Raw genomic sequence first — 20,557 nt, forward strand, 5'->3', positions numbered from 1 at the left:
AAAGTGTTGAAACAGCCAATGACAACCCGTTAACCCTGTAAATACCTAGAGTTCCATATTTCTCCTAGCTTTCCATTACTTTTTTTGATTAGTCAACAAAAAAAATATTTTGAAAAAATCCAGAAATAAATATGTTTTATTGCTACCTACTACATACTGTCGGCCTCGAGTGTAATGGTCAGCGCGTTTGCCTTCCATGCAAGAGGTCTCGCGTTCGATTCCCGATATGGTTGACATGAAATATTCATTTAAAAGGGTGTTTTTACACTAAAATACTTCATAGTCCCCGGACTGGTACCTGAAGCGTAAGACTGACCATCTTACATTCATGCAACAAAAATGATCGGATGAGATACGCTGCGATTGGTGTATCGATACAGTGCCCTATGCACCATTAGGTGCGCAAAGGGAATGATTGAACTCTGTCAATATTATGCCAGGTCATAGGATTGGGGTAAAAAGGTAACATTCAATTTGATATACGAGTTTGTATACCTAGTGAGATAGCTGGCCACCAACTTACATTAATACAATATAAGCATATGTAAACCTATTCTATTTGTAATCAAATAATCAATTAATTTGTAAAAAAACGCTTTAAAAAAAAACAGGTCCATTCAACAGTAAAAAATTTGACGGCAGTGGAAAAAAGTAGACAATTTGTAAATTATTTAGTTGTTTTGTTAGGTGCTTATAAGTTACGATCATTTACAATGAATGTATTTATATGCAGATATGACGTCTAATTACACAATAAGTTGTTTGCGTTAATAGTTTATTAGAAATTAACGTAAACAACAAAGATATTACCACTCGAACCACACAATTTTCAGCTCTGGCTAAAAGTGAAATTTTGTAAGCGTCATTCAATATGTATACCTTATGGAAATAACTTGGTAAAATAGCGACGCAGTTCTTTCAGTAATGTTTCTTTATTCTAGTACATAATAATCATAAATGATCACTTATTTAACCATTATTAAAGTGATATAATATAGTCAGCGATGCGTTCACAAGTTATTTAAATGGCGGTAAATGAAGTTCATTGTTTAGTTAAATTACTTCCGACAATGTGAACAATGTCAAATCAATGTAGGTACCTATTTATTACAACGCGCAATTATTCATAGTAAGGAATTCAACCCAGTGAAGACCTACGCTGTACCGCAATTACTGTAATCGTATATAATAAATAATAAAGTCTCGAAAATGCTGATTTGAAAAGTTTGAAATAGGTATTTAGGATTCCAAAGACGAAGTTTTTATTCATTCATCTGATTCACGATACAAATGGATCAAAACAAAGGACCCGCTTGATTCAAGTATCGCGAAACTCGAAAAGTTTTCAAGAGCTGTAAGCGAAATGTCAAATGTTGATGACCCACTTTAGAAGATCGCGGAGTAAACGAGGTAGATCCGTTTATTCCGTGGCTCGTCTCAGTTTGTACTCGGAGACGAGTCCTGCGCGCGTTCACCACGCCCTTCCCGCTCGACCCCCCCTGACCCGCGCGGAGCCTAAATTAGACGTCAAATCCCCCCGTTTGCTAATTTCTACCATTGCACTAATTACAGCGATAAATGGAAATAGGCGGACAGTACGAATTGATAAAGCGACAGCCAACGCAACACGCGGAGATGCGAATTCAAACTTTTGCGCGCCCGTAAAACGCGGCGCGCAATAGTAAATAAAACGTGTTTGTAAATAAAGAAGCCTCACTTGAATGTGCGGTTTTTCCTCGGAGTCCGGCATGACGAGGCGGCGAGGCAGGAGAGACGGCCACTGAAGCTGCGTCGGTGCTGCGGGGGCCGGTGGCGCTGGGAGCGGGGCCGATGCGAGGACCGCGAACGAATTTTCTGGAAAGCGTAAGGAATGTGACCGAGTGTCGGGAGAGCAGAACGCGGAATGCGCTCGGCGCCCGGCGTAGTGATGGCAATTATTGCTATTCTTATGAGCAAAATGAATTAGCTTAACGTGTGAAATGCTATTTTTTTAAATGCTAAATAGATATTATTTCGCAACTTTGTTCACGATATTCTTCTAATTTTAAGATTCTTTTAACATAACTTATGTGAAAAAAATCACCTTTGTTCTCTTCACTGCAATGTATGTATGTACTATATGGATACCGATATATTTTTTACTAATATGTAAAGATGGTTTTTTATGTATTTTTTTTCTTATTCTTCTGAATTCATTCTTATTTTTTGCTACTTTTTTGTAAAATATATGTCAGTCTTTATATTTATATCGGTCTCCTTGGTGTAGTGGTCAAGATGCTTGACTCACACACGGAAGGTTCCAGGTTTGATTCCCGGTGAGAATACAAAAAAAAAAAAAAGATATTTTTCTTAAGCCTGACTGTTCTGCGATGTGATTCACCACTGTAATTGGACCCCCGGATTGTTGTGGTGCATAAATAAAATTAATTGAATTATATGGAAAACATACAAGGCGTTTAAATAAATAAAAAACTTAGTTTGTTTTTTTTTATTTAGTATATGCATTATATTCATCCAACTAATATTGTGTTTAAATATGTGTTTTTTTATGATTTTTAACAGATTTTAAAATTATTCATGTGAAATCACGATGCTAATGCTAATTGTTCCGACACTCGGCGTACCTTCCCTCCTCTCTCCTCCCGCCCGCACTCCGTCCCGTAGACAACACACTACTTAGTTCCTACTCCTACTATCTCCCGCTCTCGACCGGAAGGAACTTACTCCTTTAGGGGTGACTTTTACGTCCTGTTCTCAATCGATAGACTCATTCGGAAACAAATCCCGTGTGTGGGTTATTTTTTTAAGACTCGCGCGAAGTTAGTTTAGACGGAGTTCCGCGCTCCGAAATTTTCAGCGCTTCTTCAAAATTACTGCACTGACAGTAAAACTGCAATAAAACGCATAAATTTTGACAATTATTTGCGGCAGGTTGTCTTACGCTTGCGCCAAATATTTGAATTAGGGTCAGATGGGGAACAGTGTAGCAAAAAAGTTTTATTTTATTTTAGAAAAATCTACATTTATTTGAACACTTTTCAAAATCCGGCGAGGTTTTTTAATTTATTAAACAGCTATCAAACAATATGTAAAATTGGGAATACATTTACTTACCAATGCTTGACTTTTTCGGAATAGCAACGAAACGACTTCATTTTTTTTTATCGCTCTTTCACACAAACAGATACCATATTTGGCAATTGGCACAAAAATCATAAATACTGTTTGCAAATTAGCTCTGTGTTAATATAGCTGATAAGAATTCTCGTTGGCTCTAGAAAAACAGAGTTGCAGTGAAGAAAAATAAAGAAAATATTATAATTAATGATTTATTGCCAAATATAAAAGACTCAAAATGTAAAACAAATTTTAAAATAAAAATAGCTGCACATATAAATAGTGTAGCGAGAGATTTTTTTGAAAAATATGTATAAATCAAAAAACGTAGTACTTTATATAATTGGTAAACATATTATTTGTATTTTTCATTGCTTTATATTTGTTTTTTATTATATATTATACTATATTATTATTGTTTAAGTAACATGTAATCTTGGCACATATATATATACTTTATATTTGTATAATAACAATTGTTAATTTCTTACATTTAATTAGCTAGGCATTTAAAATTAATTAGTTTAAGTTTTTCTTTTGTATGCTACGAGTATTATTTTATTAGTATAGGACTACTTATGCTCTAAAGATAAAAAACTCTATCTTAGAACAGGCCGGGTCATGTTAGATGGAGACTATCTACTAAACAGAGAACACTCCGTTTTTATTTTACATCAATTAGTTTTATATAGATTCCCTGTTATTAAGTATGTATACAATTTTTTTGCAATAAATTTAAAAAAAAATATTTTTTTAATTAAAAACAATGTTATTTTGTACCCCGTGTTACACTGTACTCCACCTAAACTTATTTATTATTAATATTCAATTACTTCGTAGTTACAGAATTATTTATCTAGATAAATTTATGATTTTACCGAATGAATAGGAAGGTACTCTAAAAATAGTAAAGGGCCGTAGAGAAATAAAAATATTTAAAAAAATAACATTCCGTTTATTTTGAGATACAATGCAGTAAACACGCATTTTTGTTGCAAGTCAGTTATTTGACTGTAAAAAGACTGTAGTTGATTTATTGTTTTAATGTAAATTATTTTAATCATTTTATTATTATCAATGTTGAGACCAACGATAGATAAAGACAATTTGTGTCATTGTCATTTTTGTTTGACCAAAAAATAAAGTCAATTTAGAACCTTTTTTCAATAGAATAATTTAAGGAATCTTTCAAACATTTTTTTTTTTTTTTAATTTTAAATAAAAATTATTTTGCTAATTGAAGGAACCTTTTTTTAATTATTTTTGGTCGTCCTAATAGAAGCTTCTTTAAGTAATGTAATTACCAACGTAATTTTTCTTCGGGGACGAGTGGTATGATATCAAATCATTATCATCATTTTGTATATTATTGTCTCTATGTTCAAGCGAATTTATAAAACCTAAGCTTGTGTTTTCGACTCGATGCTACACTCAGTTAAAATCCTGAAAAAGATAATCTAGTGGATAAAAGTCCACCTCGTAGTGCAGTGGTTGATTCGTTCGCCCTCTATGCTCGAAGTATCGGGTTCGATTTCTTAGAAGGTCGACACGAAATATTTATTGATAAGATGGTTTTCATCATCATCATCATTCCCTTTCGGCATCTAATGGTGCATAGGGCACTGCATTGGTACACCAATCGCAGCGTATCTTGATCATTTTTGTTACATGAAGGTAAGATGATCAGTCTGAACCTTTAGATACCAGTCCAGGGACTATGAAATATTTTTAGTGTAAAAACACCCTTTGAAATAAATATTTCATATCAACCATGTCGAGAATCTAATCTCTAGCATGGTAAGCAAACGCGCTGACCATTACACCACGAGGCCGTCAAAGGTGGTTTTACACTACAATATTTCACTTCAATTTAAGAAAGGGACAGTGAAAGGATTGTCAGTACTACATTTGACAATTACAATACCGAGGGTTAGAAAGGCAGCACTTCGTCCCTTTGATGGGAAAGAGCAGAACAAAAGCAGAGGCATTAGGCTCCTTTGTCAAAATATAATTTGAAACCATTCTACATATTCTCAAAACATACGAACATTCCACAAATGTCGGTCACCGACTAACCGACACCGAAAACTAGTTGATTAAAAAAAACATTTTTAATGTACCCAATTTAAACGACGCCAGTATTTATCAAAGCAATGAATAACATGTTGAATGTATGTAATTTAACAATAATTAATAAATACACCGTGTTTTTCTCGAAACATCATCGAGCATTTTAGTTTGAAAATGCTTTAATCAAATAACTTAATTTATTTATATTTGTGAACTATAAAATCGCATATTTTTATTGATTTCTTTGTCTGACGATTGACATTTTAATTATAAGTGCTTACATTTGCATTGCAAACATGTTTTTTAAGTGACATTTTATGACATTTTGAGCAGATGTGAAATTAGAATTTTACCATAGCAAAAATTCAATCCAGAATAGAACAATAAGAGTAGTATGTAAGCGCGATCAATACACCAACATTAAAGGCATGCTTGATTGATCCTGGATGGATCCTCTGATTTTTATTTACAAGTTAGAAAGCGGTGTGCTTCCTGAATACATATCGGAAAGTATTCAATATGAAACAACCTATACTATAAAGGTTTGAACATATTTAATTAGTTCCTAGAAAGTCTTAGGGAAGCTGGAAGCGTCCGCACTTTTAGATTTAAAAACATTATTGAAATTTGGGATAAATAATGTATCAACATAGAATTATAGATAAATTTAGACTAGGTATATTTTTTCAATTATAAAATTCGTTAAAAAATAAAAGTTATTTTACCATGACCAATTAACGAGTTAAAACCTTAATGTATCTTTAAATGTAGGTACAAAAGCCGCACGCATTATTTTTATTGTTCCATAAAACAACAATTTACCTTAAAATATGTTATTGGTAAGTTTCTATTGAATTTTTACCATTGTTTCCGTACAAATATTAAACATCAATACACTATAGATATTCGTTGATTACATCTAATTTGTTGAAAATAACAAAGCCTCCTGAAAGATACTTAGATAAAATATCAGATAACCACGTTTTTTTCATAAATAAAAGGATACACGTAGAAATAAGTTAAGTGCAACCCAAATTTGATTTTAAAAACATTTTCTTTTGTGATTAAATTTATTCCGTCGAATATTGTTAAAAACATACTGTAGAAATAAAATATCGATCACCAAAACATTCTTCCTAAAAAAGGCTTAAAACATAATTTCATAAAAAAGAGTTTGAAATAAACATTAAAAAAAATTTTTTTTCAAACCATTATGAAAGCATAATTTAACCTAAAATTTAAGAAAAATACCACAAATTTTGAGTGATTCAAATGTTTCAATTTATTTTTAAAAAACAAAATTAAAGTTTTTTTTAATATCTTTTATGTTCAATATATTTTATTTACATATCTATATTTTTTTAAATATTTAAATACGTTATCTTTATATGAGTACCAATGTGCATGGTCTAAATTTCACGTTCATTCAAGATATTAATTATTTTTTTTGTATATTTTAATTATTGCAGGATGGTACCATTGCGGGTATTTGTTTGATCAGATATCTTTCATGGGGAAATAAATATTAAAAACATAATTAATTATATTATAGATGGCAATTAGTGCATCATCCGTATTGTTGCGAGTAAACAATATTTTCCAATCGTCAGTTTTTAATTTATAGATTGGTATCACCATTATGTTTTTTTCTTTTTTTTTTTCTTTAAAGAGTTTTCGAAAATACATGTACAGCTAAAAATTTTGTCTATTTTAAGTTTATGGCTTTTTGAAAATCAACGAATTTTGTAGAACGACTAATAGGTGAAAAGGTAAAGTTACCAGTAAAAATGTAAAAAAATAAAAAGAAACCTATTTCTTTTAAAAGAACCAAAGGACATATTTTTTACATATTTTGTTTTAGTTGCATAGAAAGGTATAAAATGAAAAATTAGACGTAGTAGAGTTCTAGAAAAATTAATCAAAAATGTTATGCCAAGAGGTGGCTTCGTTTACAACCGTTTTACTGGGCATACATATATTAAACAATAGCAAAAAAAAGAATAAGGAAAAGTAATACGAAGTCTCGACATTTGAAATAAATATATTAAGTATTAAAATATTTATTCACGTACTTATAATTTACCCAATTAAGTATTTAAATTTTGTAGACATTTTCTGTTATTCGTAAATAACAGTGTGATAAAATGGAAAACTTGTAGTAAAGAGGAATTCGAACCGGGGGCCTCTGAATCCGAGATACTACGATTAGATCATATAAACACCATCCTGCCGGTATTTGAAAAACCATATGTTTTCCATTCTTGTATCTGTTGATTGAAATAAAGTGAAAATTTGCTAAAACATCCTTGATGAGTTTTGTAAAACAATTTTTAACCAGTCAATGATAGGTCGTAAGCCCCGCGAATGCTTAGATTTCATTATCTCCTTCTCAATCCCACTCATTTTTTTTGTCTACGTTAATTTTCATCTATTTTTAGATACATTCAATCCAAAAGTGATGCTTGAGAATCAAAAGCATGTTTTGGTGTAACAAGTTAATAGAATTTTCTTATAACCAACACTAATTGATCTAATTAGCTCTTCCCGGGAGAAAGGAGGCCTGCCAACATTACTCCATCCGGGGGTTGGAAATGGGGAGGGAGAAATGTCTTTTTTTCACAAATTTTCATCATGTCGATGTTGATTAGTAGGCCCGACTTACTTCTCAGCAGATTCATGTCTACCATTATTAATTTATTCTACTAATTACTGATTCAGTGCCTCTCTCATGAAGACCATTTTTTTTATAAATGGAAAGTTCATTAATTTGATTCATTTCGTATTCAAATCAGTTTTTTTAAATAATCTAGCTCCACCGATGAGCAAAACTTTTTGAAATAGTATCGATAAAATTATACCGACAGCTTTTTTGTGATTTAGAGTTGAAGTGAATTTACTTTATTTTACATTTTAATTTAAAAAAAGAGTGTTTATATTTTTACTGTCGCTTTAAATGATAGACTTATTTCACACATGATTTAATGGAATTAAAACACTACATATTTACAGTTTTGTTTTTGGTAATTAACTTTGAAGGTTTATCATGAAGATAATGTTATCAATTACGTAGCTAGTTTTAAATGTAGCCTGTATGTTTTAAGTAATAAGTAAAAAAAAAGCCCACTTGAAGCGAGTTTTCAAAATAAAAACAGTGCTATACATGTAAGCTAATTATTATGTCTTTAATTTTAGTTTTGAAAGTTAAAGACTAGGTTTATGTTTGCAAGGTAAATGTGGTATCCCACTGTAAAAATACACAAAACAATAATTGTACAAAAACAATATTTTAACAGATAGAAAATTATTACGAAAATTTCATTAAAAAAAATGTTTATTTTTTAAAAATTGTTTGCAAGTAAATAAAATAAAAACGAAAACTGCGTAAAAGAACGTTTTTAAAATTGTGGCAAATACCTTTTTATTTTATTTAAATTTTTTTTTTTATCCCAAAATTTATACGCGAATGATTGTAAAATTAAGTTTGTAGCGCATTTACATTTACAAATTTTGCAAACAGGATAGTCTGAGCTTAACCGATAAAACCTAACTTTTTCATATTCCTCAAAAACTATTTGAAATAGTCAAATTATTACAATATCTAAGCGCTTTACAAACGACAAGATTCGATTGGGCGCTTAAGTTTTGGTATTATTGGGCCAGAAATTTGATAAAAGCTCGTTCCGATCATGTTAACATTAGCTTTGCCAACTGTCAACCAGGCTAAATTTCTTCATCCCACCCATTTTCAAAGAGTTGATGCAATCCAACTCGTGAAAAAAATGGTGTTTACAGCGGTTAATTCATTTTCAATTATCTTATTTCAAAACGACTTTTGAGTTCCATGCTTCTCTAAATCTGCTTTTAAAATTATCGTAACTGAAAAAAAATGTATGGCTTAACTTCTTTCAAACAAATGAAAATTTTGTCAGAGCTTTCACAGTATAATAAAAATAATGTTTTTTTCTCAAATAATAATACATTTAATGGTACGTAAGTAAAATTTCCCCCGAAAGCCCAATCTCTTAAATATATTTAGGCTTCCTTAACAACCAATTAGTTGATTAACGAATTAGTTGAAATGTTAGGTTTTTGTTATAATTTTTGTAAAATTTTGTTGCATTTAATTAAATATTTAAGTTGCTTATTAATACGGATTAATCACTACATGTAATAAAGTGTAAAAATATTACAGCTAAATAAAAAACAAAAACATTTCATGCATACGTTTTTGTTATCATCATTTCTAATTAGTTTGCCAATCATCCCATTCTAAATTGAATATATCATCATAGCATAGCGAGAGCAAGCGATACAGTACTTATCTAATGAATATTGCACACAGATCCGGTTTCAAAGTTTCATTGAAAGTACCCATCCGTAAACTCATAATAAAAACCTAAATATCACTTTGTTGCGGATACTGACAGGTACAACAAAGTATCTGCAAATGAAAACGATGTCTGCAGGTAAACTTCTAACGGTGTACGGACAGCGAAGTCACCTGTTTATAGGAGCAAAAGTCTTCGGCAGCCTGCCGAAGAAGTTCGGAAAAACGAAAAATATTGGAGCAGTAGTAAAATATTAAATGTATAATGCATAGCGTAAAATACCAACTAGCTTAACTTAAAACAGTGTAATTTTTGCTTTGATACAGGCTTAACCAGTGAGACGGGTAGTTAAAAAATAAAATATTTGGTGTAATTAGGATAAAAAATTAAATAACAAAATTCAAATGAATAAAATTGAATCATGTTTATTTACGACAATGACATGAAACATGAATGAAGTGACACATATCGCTTAGAGTTAATCCTTTGTTTTACGTTCCCATCTGTTGGCATTTAATTGCTTCAAAAGGTCACAAACTTATCCAAAGTTTACATTTAACAAAGATATGAACTCTTTTTTTCAATGATATATTTCTTTCCCCTTTTAATAATAAGGAATATTTTTATGTTTTTTCGTATTTTTTATTTCCTTTTTTAATTACTATAAAAAAATATCATGTAATCTTAAAAGATTCTGTAAACAGAATATTTTATTTTCTCTTTCTTATGTTACACAAAAATATTAAAACTGTGTATTTATTATAGGAGCAAAAATTCATTAACATTTTCTTGTATACCCATGAACAGGCCATGCCTTTGCGGGATTTTTTGTTTACTATTAATATTTATTTCATTGCTATGTTATTATCCTTTATTTTTTTAATACTCTGTTTTACCTCTTATCTATATTGTAAAAAAAAAAAAAACACGTTATCTCGAAGTAGAGAACTAATGACGTCCTGAGTACAAAATTTCAGGGGAGAATTTCAAAAGGTATAAAAAACCAACTTGCATTCAACATGACACAATTATTGTCAGTTAGTTAATCAGTACATATTAATTATTATGTTTTAATCGTTATTTATTTTGTGGGATTTCATTTCAAAATAAATTTCAAGTGGTTCTTGGTAAGATATTAAAATAAACATTATCTATAGAACAACTCGCAAACACTTATTCCCGCCTCTCAGATATGAATTGTTCGTTGAAATGTCAATAACAGGATAAAATCTTTTTGTATGTTTCCTGTTCAGTACTCAACTCGGAGCGGCAAACATGATAAGATTCCCTCCAATAAGTTCATTTCCAGATACAGCACGTCCTTTTCCCGCCATAATTACATTTTTCCCGTGATTTCATTTCGTCGTGGCACTCGCTGTCGGAAATTTTTCGAATGGAAGCGCAAAAAGGCGCGCCGTGTACCGAGTACCGACTACAAAGCAGATTTACAAGGGAGACTCTGAACAATGATTAATTTATTTCTGTAGTTTGCCAGAAAACACAAACAATTATAATGCTATGCACAGTCAATGTTGAAGCGATTAAATTTATTCAAACTTCTTGCAATAAAGCACGTGTAGAAATATGAAGTTTTGACAGGAAATACAGAAATGATTTTGTCATTATTTGACATAAGGTATTAATTCACAGTGGAGTTAATGTAAAAACTATTTAATTTATTCATATGCGATATCATATAATATTTTAACATCATATTCTTATTCACACTAAATAGTGCTGGGGTTCATGGCACATCATTTGTTACACCGCACCGAGACAAGATTAGTTTTAAGATTTAACTACCAGCCCAGGGCCTCATTTTGCGTGCGTTTTATCAGACTACAGCCTTATAATGACCATGGCTCTGATTGCAATGGGAAGTCAACAGAGTTATCTTTAAATTTATTTCAACAGAAAGGGAAAACATTTTTGAGAAGGGAATATGGAAGTCTAGGCATTTACAGGGCTTATGACCTGTCATTGGCTGGTTTAAGTGGCCACTCAGATAGAAATTGGAAAATTATTTTCAGGCGTTGTCTAGTAGGTGATTTGGTTCAGCCGGATGAATCTTGCCCACGTGATAAAGGTTTCAGCTCTTTTACTTCACAAAAGTCAACAGATGGAAGAATTGAGGAAATGTGGATGTTCAAACATGGGCAGAATGGTGAATGTTACACAGTGTGTAAAGTGGCCACTTAAACCAGCCAATGACAGGTCATAAGCCCTGTAAATGCCTAGACTTCCATATTCCCTTCTCAAAAATGTTTTCCCTCTCTGTTGAAATAAATTTAAATATGAACAACTCCCTAGGGAGGAAATCCAGCCAGTCTGCAAGCATTTGGACATAATCAAACATTGTAGAGTTATCTTTGACTGTCTATAAAGAAACATCGATATTTGTGTACGAAAATGAGTATATTTGCATGAACATTTAAAATATGTTTATCGGTAACCTATAATTGAACATGTTTAAAGAAAAAAATGTATGCATATTCTGCAATGATGAAAATACAGAAAACTTAATTTTACTTTGTAGATAAAATTGAAGATAAATGTTAACTTCCGGTTGTAATCGAGGCCCTGGGACAGTATTGCAGTCATACCCGAGGCCTAAAAAAAGAACTTTGTATTTTTCACCACGTACGCGTATATTGAACATATTATATTCATATGGAACTAGTTTCGGATAATCAAGCTCGGTCATCAGCAGTGCGATTCTGAACGCTATCGCGGGGGAAGAGATAAAGAAATATATCGAAGGAAAACAAATTGAAAAGAAAATATGTTATTAAAAAAACCACAAAAAACGAGCATTATTTAGTACGGATTCTGATTCTCAAATATCTGAAATTGTCAGTCTTTCTGATGATGAAGTGAGTGAAGGAGAAACAGATCACGTTTGTGCTATTTGTGAAAGGAACTATTTTGACAAAAATGGTTCCAACTTTGATTGAATATCTTGTATTTGATGTAAAAAATGACTTCGTGAAACATGCACATCTAACCCGGATATTTGTGACCTCTGTTTCAAGTCTTAGTATGTTTTACTTTATAGCATCTTACCCCGATGAAATGGGGGAAGATGGCATTTTATGTTTTTTTTTTTACTTAATATTTTTATTATTGTTCTACCACTATTTTTAAGATTCTTATTCGGGTAATAATTTTTTTTTTTTAATACACGGTATTTTTTATTTGAGGCTAGGATCAATAGTAGATCTTCAGTCACTGATGAAAGTCAAAATTAGTCATCTTCCCCCGACTTACCAGTATATTTTTAACGCTAACCCACCTAAACAATTAAGACAGATTGTTTTTGTGAATGTTAATTTTTCTAATCAATTGTCCAATTCCCTACCGTCAAACATTAAACCTACATTCTACATGATTAATAATATAGGAACATTATTTATGAAATCACAAAGATAAAGTACTTCAATAAAATAAATCTGGCATTTTATATTAATTAAATTGTAATAATTTCGATTCAATCTACATTGGAAAAACTAAAATAAACTCTTATATTAGGGTAAAATAACATTTAAGGTGCCCAAATAATATATATTTTTTTAATTCGCAAATCGTGATAATTGAAATAACGACACTACATTAAAAAATGTACATGTTGAAAATAAAGTGATTAAATTAGAAAACTAGGAAATAATAGAAATAAAAAAAAAACTATTAAAAATACGAAAAAAATAATCAAATACTAAATATACCATATTTTATTTAATCCACACCTATCTAAAGTTTTAGAGATCGTACCCATCTCACTCCACACCTCCACCTTTACAAGAACAACATGATAAAAAGACTTTACTTTTTAGCTCCATATGTTAAGATTTAATATTTAGTAAACAGTGTTAAAATAAAATAGGATAATATTCACAAGTAAATAATACCTTGATAAAGAAGCTTGTGTAGCTTTGAAACCGGTCGCGGTCGGTAGGAAAAAAGTGGTTTTATTATATTTTATACGTTTATTTATTCACATAATATTTTCATATTCATTTATCGGGACACAAGTCACAACCCCATGAGAGCAAAGTCTTGTGTCCTGTATGGAGTTAGGACGAATAATATACTTAAACAATAAAGCACAACGGTAATAATATACAAAACAAGAACATCGTTTTAAAAACATCAATGTAAAAATAACAAGCCAAGACAAACGTTTGATTTACAACAACCAACTCAAATAAATGAAAAATCAGCAAGGAGTTTCCAACTCAAATCTCTCCCCCGAGGAAAATCCAGTCCTAAATCCCTCTCTTAAAAATAGATTTTGTCCTTGAGAGCTTAACCCTCCCTCCCCGGTGATGTGTAGCTAGTACACATTGCGTTTAAAAACTATAATATCTTTATAAATATAGTAAATATTGGGTAATGATTTTCAGTATTCCTCCATTACACATTTACGTATCGACTGAAATAAATTGTTATTAAATAATAAGTACTTATTCGGCACAAAAAAACATTTTATCGGAAATCAGTGATAAATTACAAATATCATCAAAAGTATACACAGTATACCAACACCGGGCATTACAGGTCCATTATATGTCCAGTACTAGCTACTAGTAGATCTCGGGGAGTTGGCGCGGGTGCACGTTTCGGGAGATCGTTAGCGATACCCAATGGTTTTTTCATGTTTTCAGCAGTTAGATTAGAAATATTATAATTTTTGAATTAAATAATGGTTAATTGAAGCCATTCCCTATAAATATTCGATTTTCCTCTTTTTAAATCTCTTACTTTTTTTTATGTATTTTTATTTTATTTACTTTTATTTGGGAAAAAAACAACAGTTTTTACATATATTGTATGAAAAAAATAAGAATACAAATGAATGAAAATTGTGAAAACAGTCAATAAAATTTTTCCACAGTGGTGTAAGATATCGATTAAATACATTATCGGTATCAAAACAAAAGCAATTTACAATTCTTAGGCACTTAGAAACTTGCAAATAAAATAAAAATACACGTATTTATTTACAGTTATAAAAATAAAGTCAATAGAAACAAGATAAATTTAAATTTAAAGAATAAGAAAAGAAAAAAGTTATATAAAAATAATGTAAAAGGTACAACAATATAATAATGAACATACGAATACATACATAATTACTGACATCGTAAAACTAAACGGGTGTACTGTCTATGAGGAGTTTTCTATATGTCATATAAGAGAGATGAAAAATGTCTGCGTGACCGGAAAGAACTGTATTGTAATAATGACATGCTCTAAAGAAAAAGTCATTAGTTAGTCCTAGGTACTGGCAAATTAAATTAAATTAATTAAATTAAATTTTATTTTATTTTATGTGTAGTGACTACACAGAACCGTAACGCGCGGGTGATTTTAGGAAAGTAAAGCTAGGGTTTCCTAGGACAGCGGTGCCCGTATCTTAACGGCCGTAGTGAACGGTGATGCGGTGGACAGCCGTCGTAATGGTGACTAGAAAGTAGTTTCCTAGAAAAAGGGTGTTGATAACACCGTTAAAAAATAAAACCACTGTCTAGTCACCGCTACGACGGCTGTCTACCGCATCACCGTTCACTACGGCCGTTAAGATACGGGCACCGCTGTCCTAGGAAACCCTAGCTTAAGGGAAAGGTCACTACGCTCTTTTGAAATATTACCAATTCTCGGTGCGACGAGATATAGATGCGTCTGAGCTAAAGTCGAACGGGTTTTGGGTAAAACCTAACCAGTTGTGTTTGGACAAGAAACTCATGCGTGGTGAAAATTACAAAGTGATTTTGATTTTTAATTCAATCATGCGCGGATTAATTACGAAATAAATACGGAAACAATATACAATAACGACAAGACTACGAGCTGGCCCATATTGTATCTTATATTCCATAAAGTTACTCATATAAAAGAATTTAAGAAATCAGTGTGGATGTTACACCGTACCTATTGTGGTCGTGTCAGCCTCGTGGTGTAATGGTCAGAGCGTCTGCCTACCATTCAAGAGGTCTTGGGTTCGATTCCCGACATGGTTGACATAAAATATTGATTTAAAATGGTGTTTTTACACTAGAATATTTCATCGTCCCTGGACTACGCGTAAGACTGATCATCTTACCTTCATGATTTCCTTCACGTTTTAATTGTTATTTTGTATATTGTTTAATATGTTTGAAAATGTTATATGGAAGAGTCCCGACTTAACATGGAATTTTCTAACAAGTCAGGACATAAAAAAAAATAATTGTGTTATGATTAAATTGTGTGCATTAAATAAATAAATATAAATAAATATAACGAAAATGATCAAGATACGCTGTGATTGGTGTGCCGATGCAGTACTTAATGCACCATTAGGTGCGGAAAGGGAAATATGATGGGATAACTGTGATTACTCCTTAGACACCCAAAAATCTATCTTTCCTACTACCTTCCGAAATATCCGATGAAGTTATATTGTTTTCATCATTCGTGTATAGTATACCAAACCAAAAATTTGGAACGCTTTTGTTCTATGCAATAGTTCTAAAGGGCTTTTCTTTAGGCGAGAGCGAATTTTTATTCCGAGGTAAAAACTAACAACTAACATTTTATGGGAGCATATAAATATATACAATAATATTTCAACATTGGAAAGGTAAACAAAAATAAACCAATTGAAACAGCGAGTCTCTTAAAATAAAAATGCGTTTTGTAAAGCATAAACATAAATGCATTGCAGTGACATTGATCAAAATCCTGAAAAATTAAAATAAAAAAATAATTCATTTCACAAATAGGTGAATTGTGAATAGTAACAACCCTGGGTAAATACTGCATTTAAGAAATCTTTGATATACGAGACATTTTTACTTCCTACATCTTCAATATTTATTATTCTGTTCAATCGGATTCGTTTAATAGACGCTGGCTTGTTTGCCAAATAAAACGAAATAAATAAAATAAATATGTTTAACAACTTGTTCATGGATGAAGAGCATAAATACTCTAATGAGGACAATAGGAGTTCATGCCGCTATTTTCCCGAGTGTAAATAAATTGATGACGTCGTTAGTAAAACTAATCTAATTACTTCTTAAGGTACCGAAGAGCGTGCTTTTACACAAAATGGAAAACGCTTAAAATTTATTAAGCCTTTAGTACCTTACTTCAGGAAGATATTCTTACCCATATATTCTAATGTATATGAAAGGCATTATTCGTATGCGTGTCCTTAATAGACTGAATAACTACTGGGCCAATTTAAAGGCGGTTTTTTTTGGAAATGACGAGCTTAGGCCTAGGAATATTTATAGATATTAAAATTTTCAATTTATTAAGTAGAAAAAAGTTAGAAACGTAAATGTTTTTTTCATCGTTTATCAGGACTGCATTCACTGAGAATGCATTTTTTTAAAAATGGAAGGATGTTATTTTTTTGGATATTATAAAAAAAATTGTTTGTGAATGTTTACAAACAACATTAGTTTTTTATGGATCCCAATCAAATTATTTCCTAAAATTCCTTATAGTTACTACCCATGTATTTCTTTTTAATGGATTTTCAGTAATGATAAAATAATATTAACTGACATTTAATCTGTTTCTGAAAATGGCATTCCTACATCAAGCGCACCCCGTCGATGAGAAGAGCAGAGTTTGAAGAATTCTATATTTGAAAATTAATTATTCATGAGTTTTGGAATTCAACCATGAACAAGTACCTAGATACCTACTTTAATTTAATATTATGGGAACTAGGACCATCCAAAACCCGTTAAAAAGCACTGTTTTATCTGTTGTCTTTGGGCGCACGGTATACAAATATAACTATTTTTGAAAAACGCAAAACATACCGATACAAAAAACATTATTCTGATACTCTGTCTAAAAAATAACAAAATCTGTTCAGTTTTGAGGTGGCGAAAACAAGGCAACGAACGTCGATTTTGTCTAGTCTAATAAAAGCTCTGACATGCAGTTGTCTTTTTCGCACAGTATCCGGGATCATCTGCAAGACAGTGACAGAAAAACAATGTTAGAATACCTATTTATCGAAAGTCTCTGTCCTCACAACTTATGTAAACCAAAACACAAAAATAATCATGTATACGTACATATCAAATAAATACAATACAATTCAATACTTAAATACAATAATTGATATCAAACTTTCGACTGTGTTCATTTGATCTACATATGAGTATGTACTTAAATCTATCAAGAGCAAAGCATTGCCGGGTTCAGCTCGTTGAATATAAAACAACACGTTTTGAAGAAAAAACTCAGAATCTATACACATTTACTTTTTGACAAAGGTAGGTTGCGTCATAAAATTCGTTCTCCATTTTTTTATATTTATATCTGTGATACGTCATACACATATATTATTGTACACTTTTTTAATTTATAAAAGGGATTTTTTTTAGTATAAAAACTCAAACAATATCCTAAGCGTATGTACGAATATTCAATATATAAATATATATTTTAAAAGTCTCATCTCATCTTTCATAAAAAAAATCTCATCTTTTGCCATACTAATTTACCTTTGTGCAGGTTTAATTATGATTAATATATTAAAACATAACTAAACGGTTAGTAAATTACTGCCTATTAAAGTAGACTAAAACTTTTCAAAATAAAATTTATTTTACATATTACATAGTATCGTGTACCAGATCTTCATCGAAAAACTCTGATTTATCTCAAAGCGTAGGTAATTTTGCATAATTTGAAATAATAATTATATTTTCTTTGAAGAATATTTCCCCTGCGGAAACTTAAATTGTGTTTTGTTTTACATTTTGATTAGCGAGAATTTAAGAGGAAAGTGCTTCAAATGCCCAAGGCGTTTGGTCTAGTATTCCATTAAAGAATGTTTAAGGCGGAATTATAATATTGAAATCTTGGATAAATATTGTTGGTAATGGCGAGGGTAAAACTCTTGATTTCAAGTAAAGTCAAAACTTTTATTGATACATGTTAGATTTTTCGTAACTCTAAGCGTATGTAAGTATAGATATTTTTAGATTTATTTCTAATTCTAATTAATAGTGGTACAATCATTGCTCTACACAAGAAATGCGATTTTTTAGAGTGCAATAATTACCGCGGAATAACTCTACTGGGCGCACCAGGAAAGATTCTTGCGCACATAGTCTTCTGTACTGCAGATTGTGAGAGTAAATCAAACTGTTTTTATTCCTATTAAGTCGTGTGCAGACCATATCCGTAATATAAAATGCATTCTTTAACAGAGCAATGAACTGAACTCGCCCCTTGGTTGTTGTTTCATTGACTACGAGAAAGCATTTGATAGTCCGCATCGACTTTGGAAAATTCACGATGCGTATGGTATTCCTCCCAAGATTATTGCTGTTATAAATAAAATTCAGGATCGTCATTTGAAAGTAGTTTCCATCGTATGTTTCGTCTGCATTGTCTTGTTTTCGACACTCATTTAGTATTAAATATTACTGTTATTGAGTCTGCATGTGTTTCTCCACTTTAATGTCCAATAAAGTCAGGCTTTAAACTACATTTCATCTGAAAAATCCGTTTAACTTCAGTCAAGCTAATCCTAAATATCGCGTTTATCAAAGTTTTGATTCGCATTTATTGAAAATTCGATCGCGTACCGTATATTACACAATTACTCTAATCTAATCGAGATAAAAAAAAGTGTAATTTATCAACATATTACAACAGAGATGAAGAACATTTTAGAGAAGGTAATATAGAAGTCTAGGCATCTACAAGGCTTATGACCTGTCATTAGCTGGTTTAAGTGGCCACTTTACACACTATGTAACATTCACCATACTGCCCATATTTGAACATCTATATTCCTTCAATACTTTCATCTCTTGATGTTTTTGAAGTCAAAGAGCTGAAACCTTTATTTATGCGTGTGAGATTCATCTGATTGAATTATATCACCTACATACTAGGCAACGCCTAAATTTTTTATTTTCAAATTTTATACTTCTTCATGGACCAGATGGATTTAGCAACAATATTTTGAGTTTGTCCAAATTTTTGTAGACTATATTACTACGACTATATTACCTTATCTAAAATGTTCTTCATCTCTGGTGTAGTATGTTAATATTAACAGCTTCCTAGGGAGTTAAATCTAGTCCTTTTCTACAAAAATTTGGACAAACTCAAAATATTGTTGTAATTTATGAAGCTAGAAATTTAGAGTTGACGCTTTGAAATATCTGCTCCACTACAATACTAAGAGAAATGGATGTACTGGTGACTTTATAATTTTTATAATATGAATAATTAATAGCACATATGAGTATAGGTCCACAGAGAGAAATTAAATGTTTGTATGGTGTTTTAAACTGTTATAAAATTTTGTAATTTCTCTCCATATAAAATAGTATTTTGTTTTCTATGTGCATTCTCTCATGTAATAAAAGTATTTTCTCAAATGTCCTCGGTACGGGTTAAGCCAGTGAAGACATATTGGTTGTAATGTTTAATACTATATCGGTGTATTTCAATCAGTGGGTAGCGGCCACCTGGGGGTCGCTGTCACAAGCAAGGCAAAAGTGAAAAGCGAGGGTTTTAGGTCCGACACTACAGTAAAATACAATAATTTCTGTGAGAAGATGGTGTTAATTTATTTTTTAACAATTTGTCGAATCGTGGTTCTATTTCTCAAACGAGACTCAAACGATTTAGTTGTTTTCTAATTTAAATCTATTTCATTTTTTAGTTTTTATTTCCACCGTCGAAGAGAACTTTAGTTTATATAGGTAGTAATAATTTCAAATATTTTCTATTTTAAAAAAATACACCATATATTCATTTGTGTGTACAATTATTTGTTTACATTTTAGTATACTACTTATTACATGCATATATCACTATATTATATGTCATTTGTTTGTACAATTATTTGTTTACATTTTAGTATACTTCTTATTACATGCATATATCACTATATTTAATCTCACAAAAAATACACTACATATTTATTTGTTTGTACAGTTATTTGTTTACATTTAAGTATACTTCTTATTACATGCATATATCACTATATTTAATGGAACAAAAAAACCGTA

General features: G+C 31.1%; 1 protein-coding gene across 1 annotated transcript in view; it reads right to left on the reverse strand.

Annotated features, from left to right (window-relative positions):
- The window catches only part of LOC148280242 (uncharacterized), a 67,416-nt gene that overhangs the window by 28,008 nt on the left and 18,851 nt on the right, over window positions 1-20,557 (reverse strand). Inside the window, exon 6 of the mRNA XM_088228686.1 lies at window positions 1,718-1,940. Coding sequence (XP_088084812.1) covers window positions 1,718-1,940 — 223 coding nt within the window. The remainder of the gene's footprint in view (window positions 1-1,717; window positions 1,941-20,557) is intronic.

This window comes from Micrasema longulum, unplaced genomic scaffold, assembly GCF_059751315.1.
Source record: "Micrasema longulum isolate JH-2025_06_02 unplaced genomic scaffold, ASM5975131v1 h1tg000602l, whole genome shotgun sequence".
In the NCBI taxonomy this organism is placed as follows: domain Eukaryota; kingdom Metazoa; phylum Arthropoda; class Insecta; order Trichoptera; family Brachycentridae; genus Micrasema; species Micrasema longulum.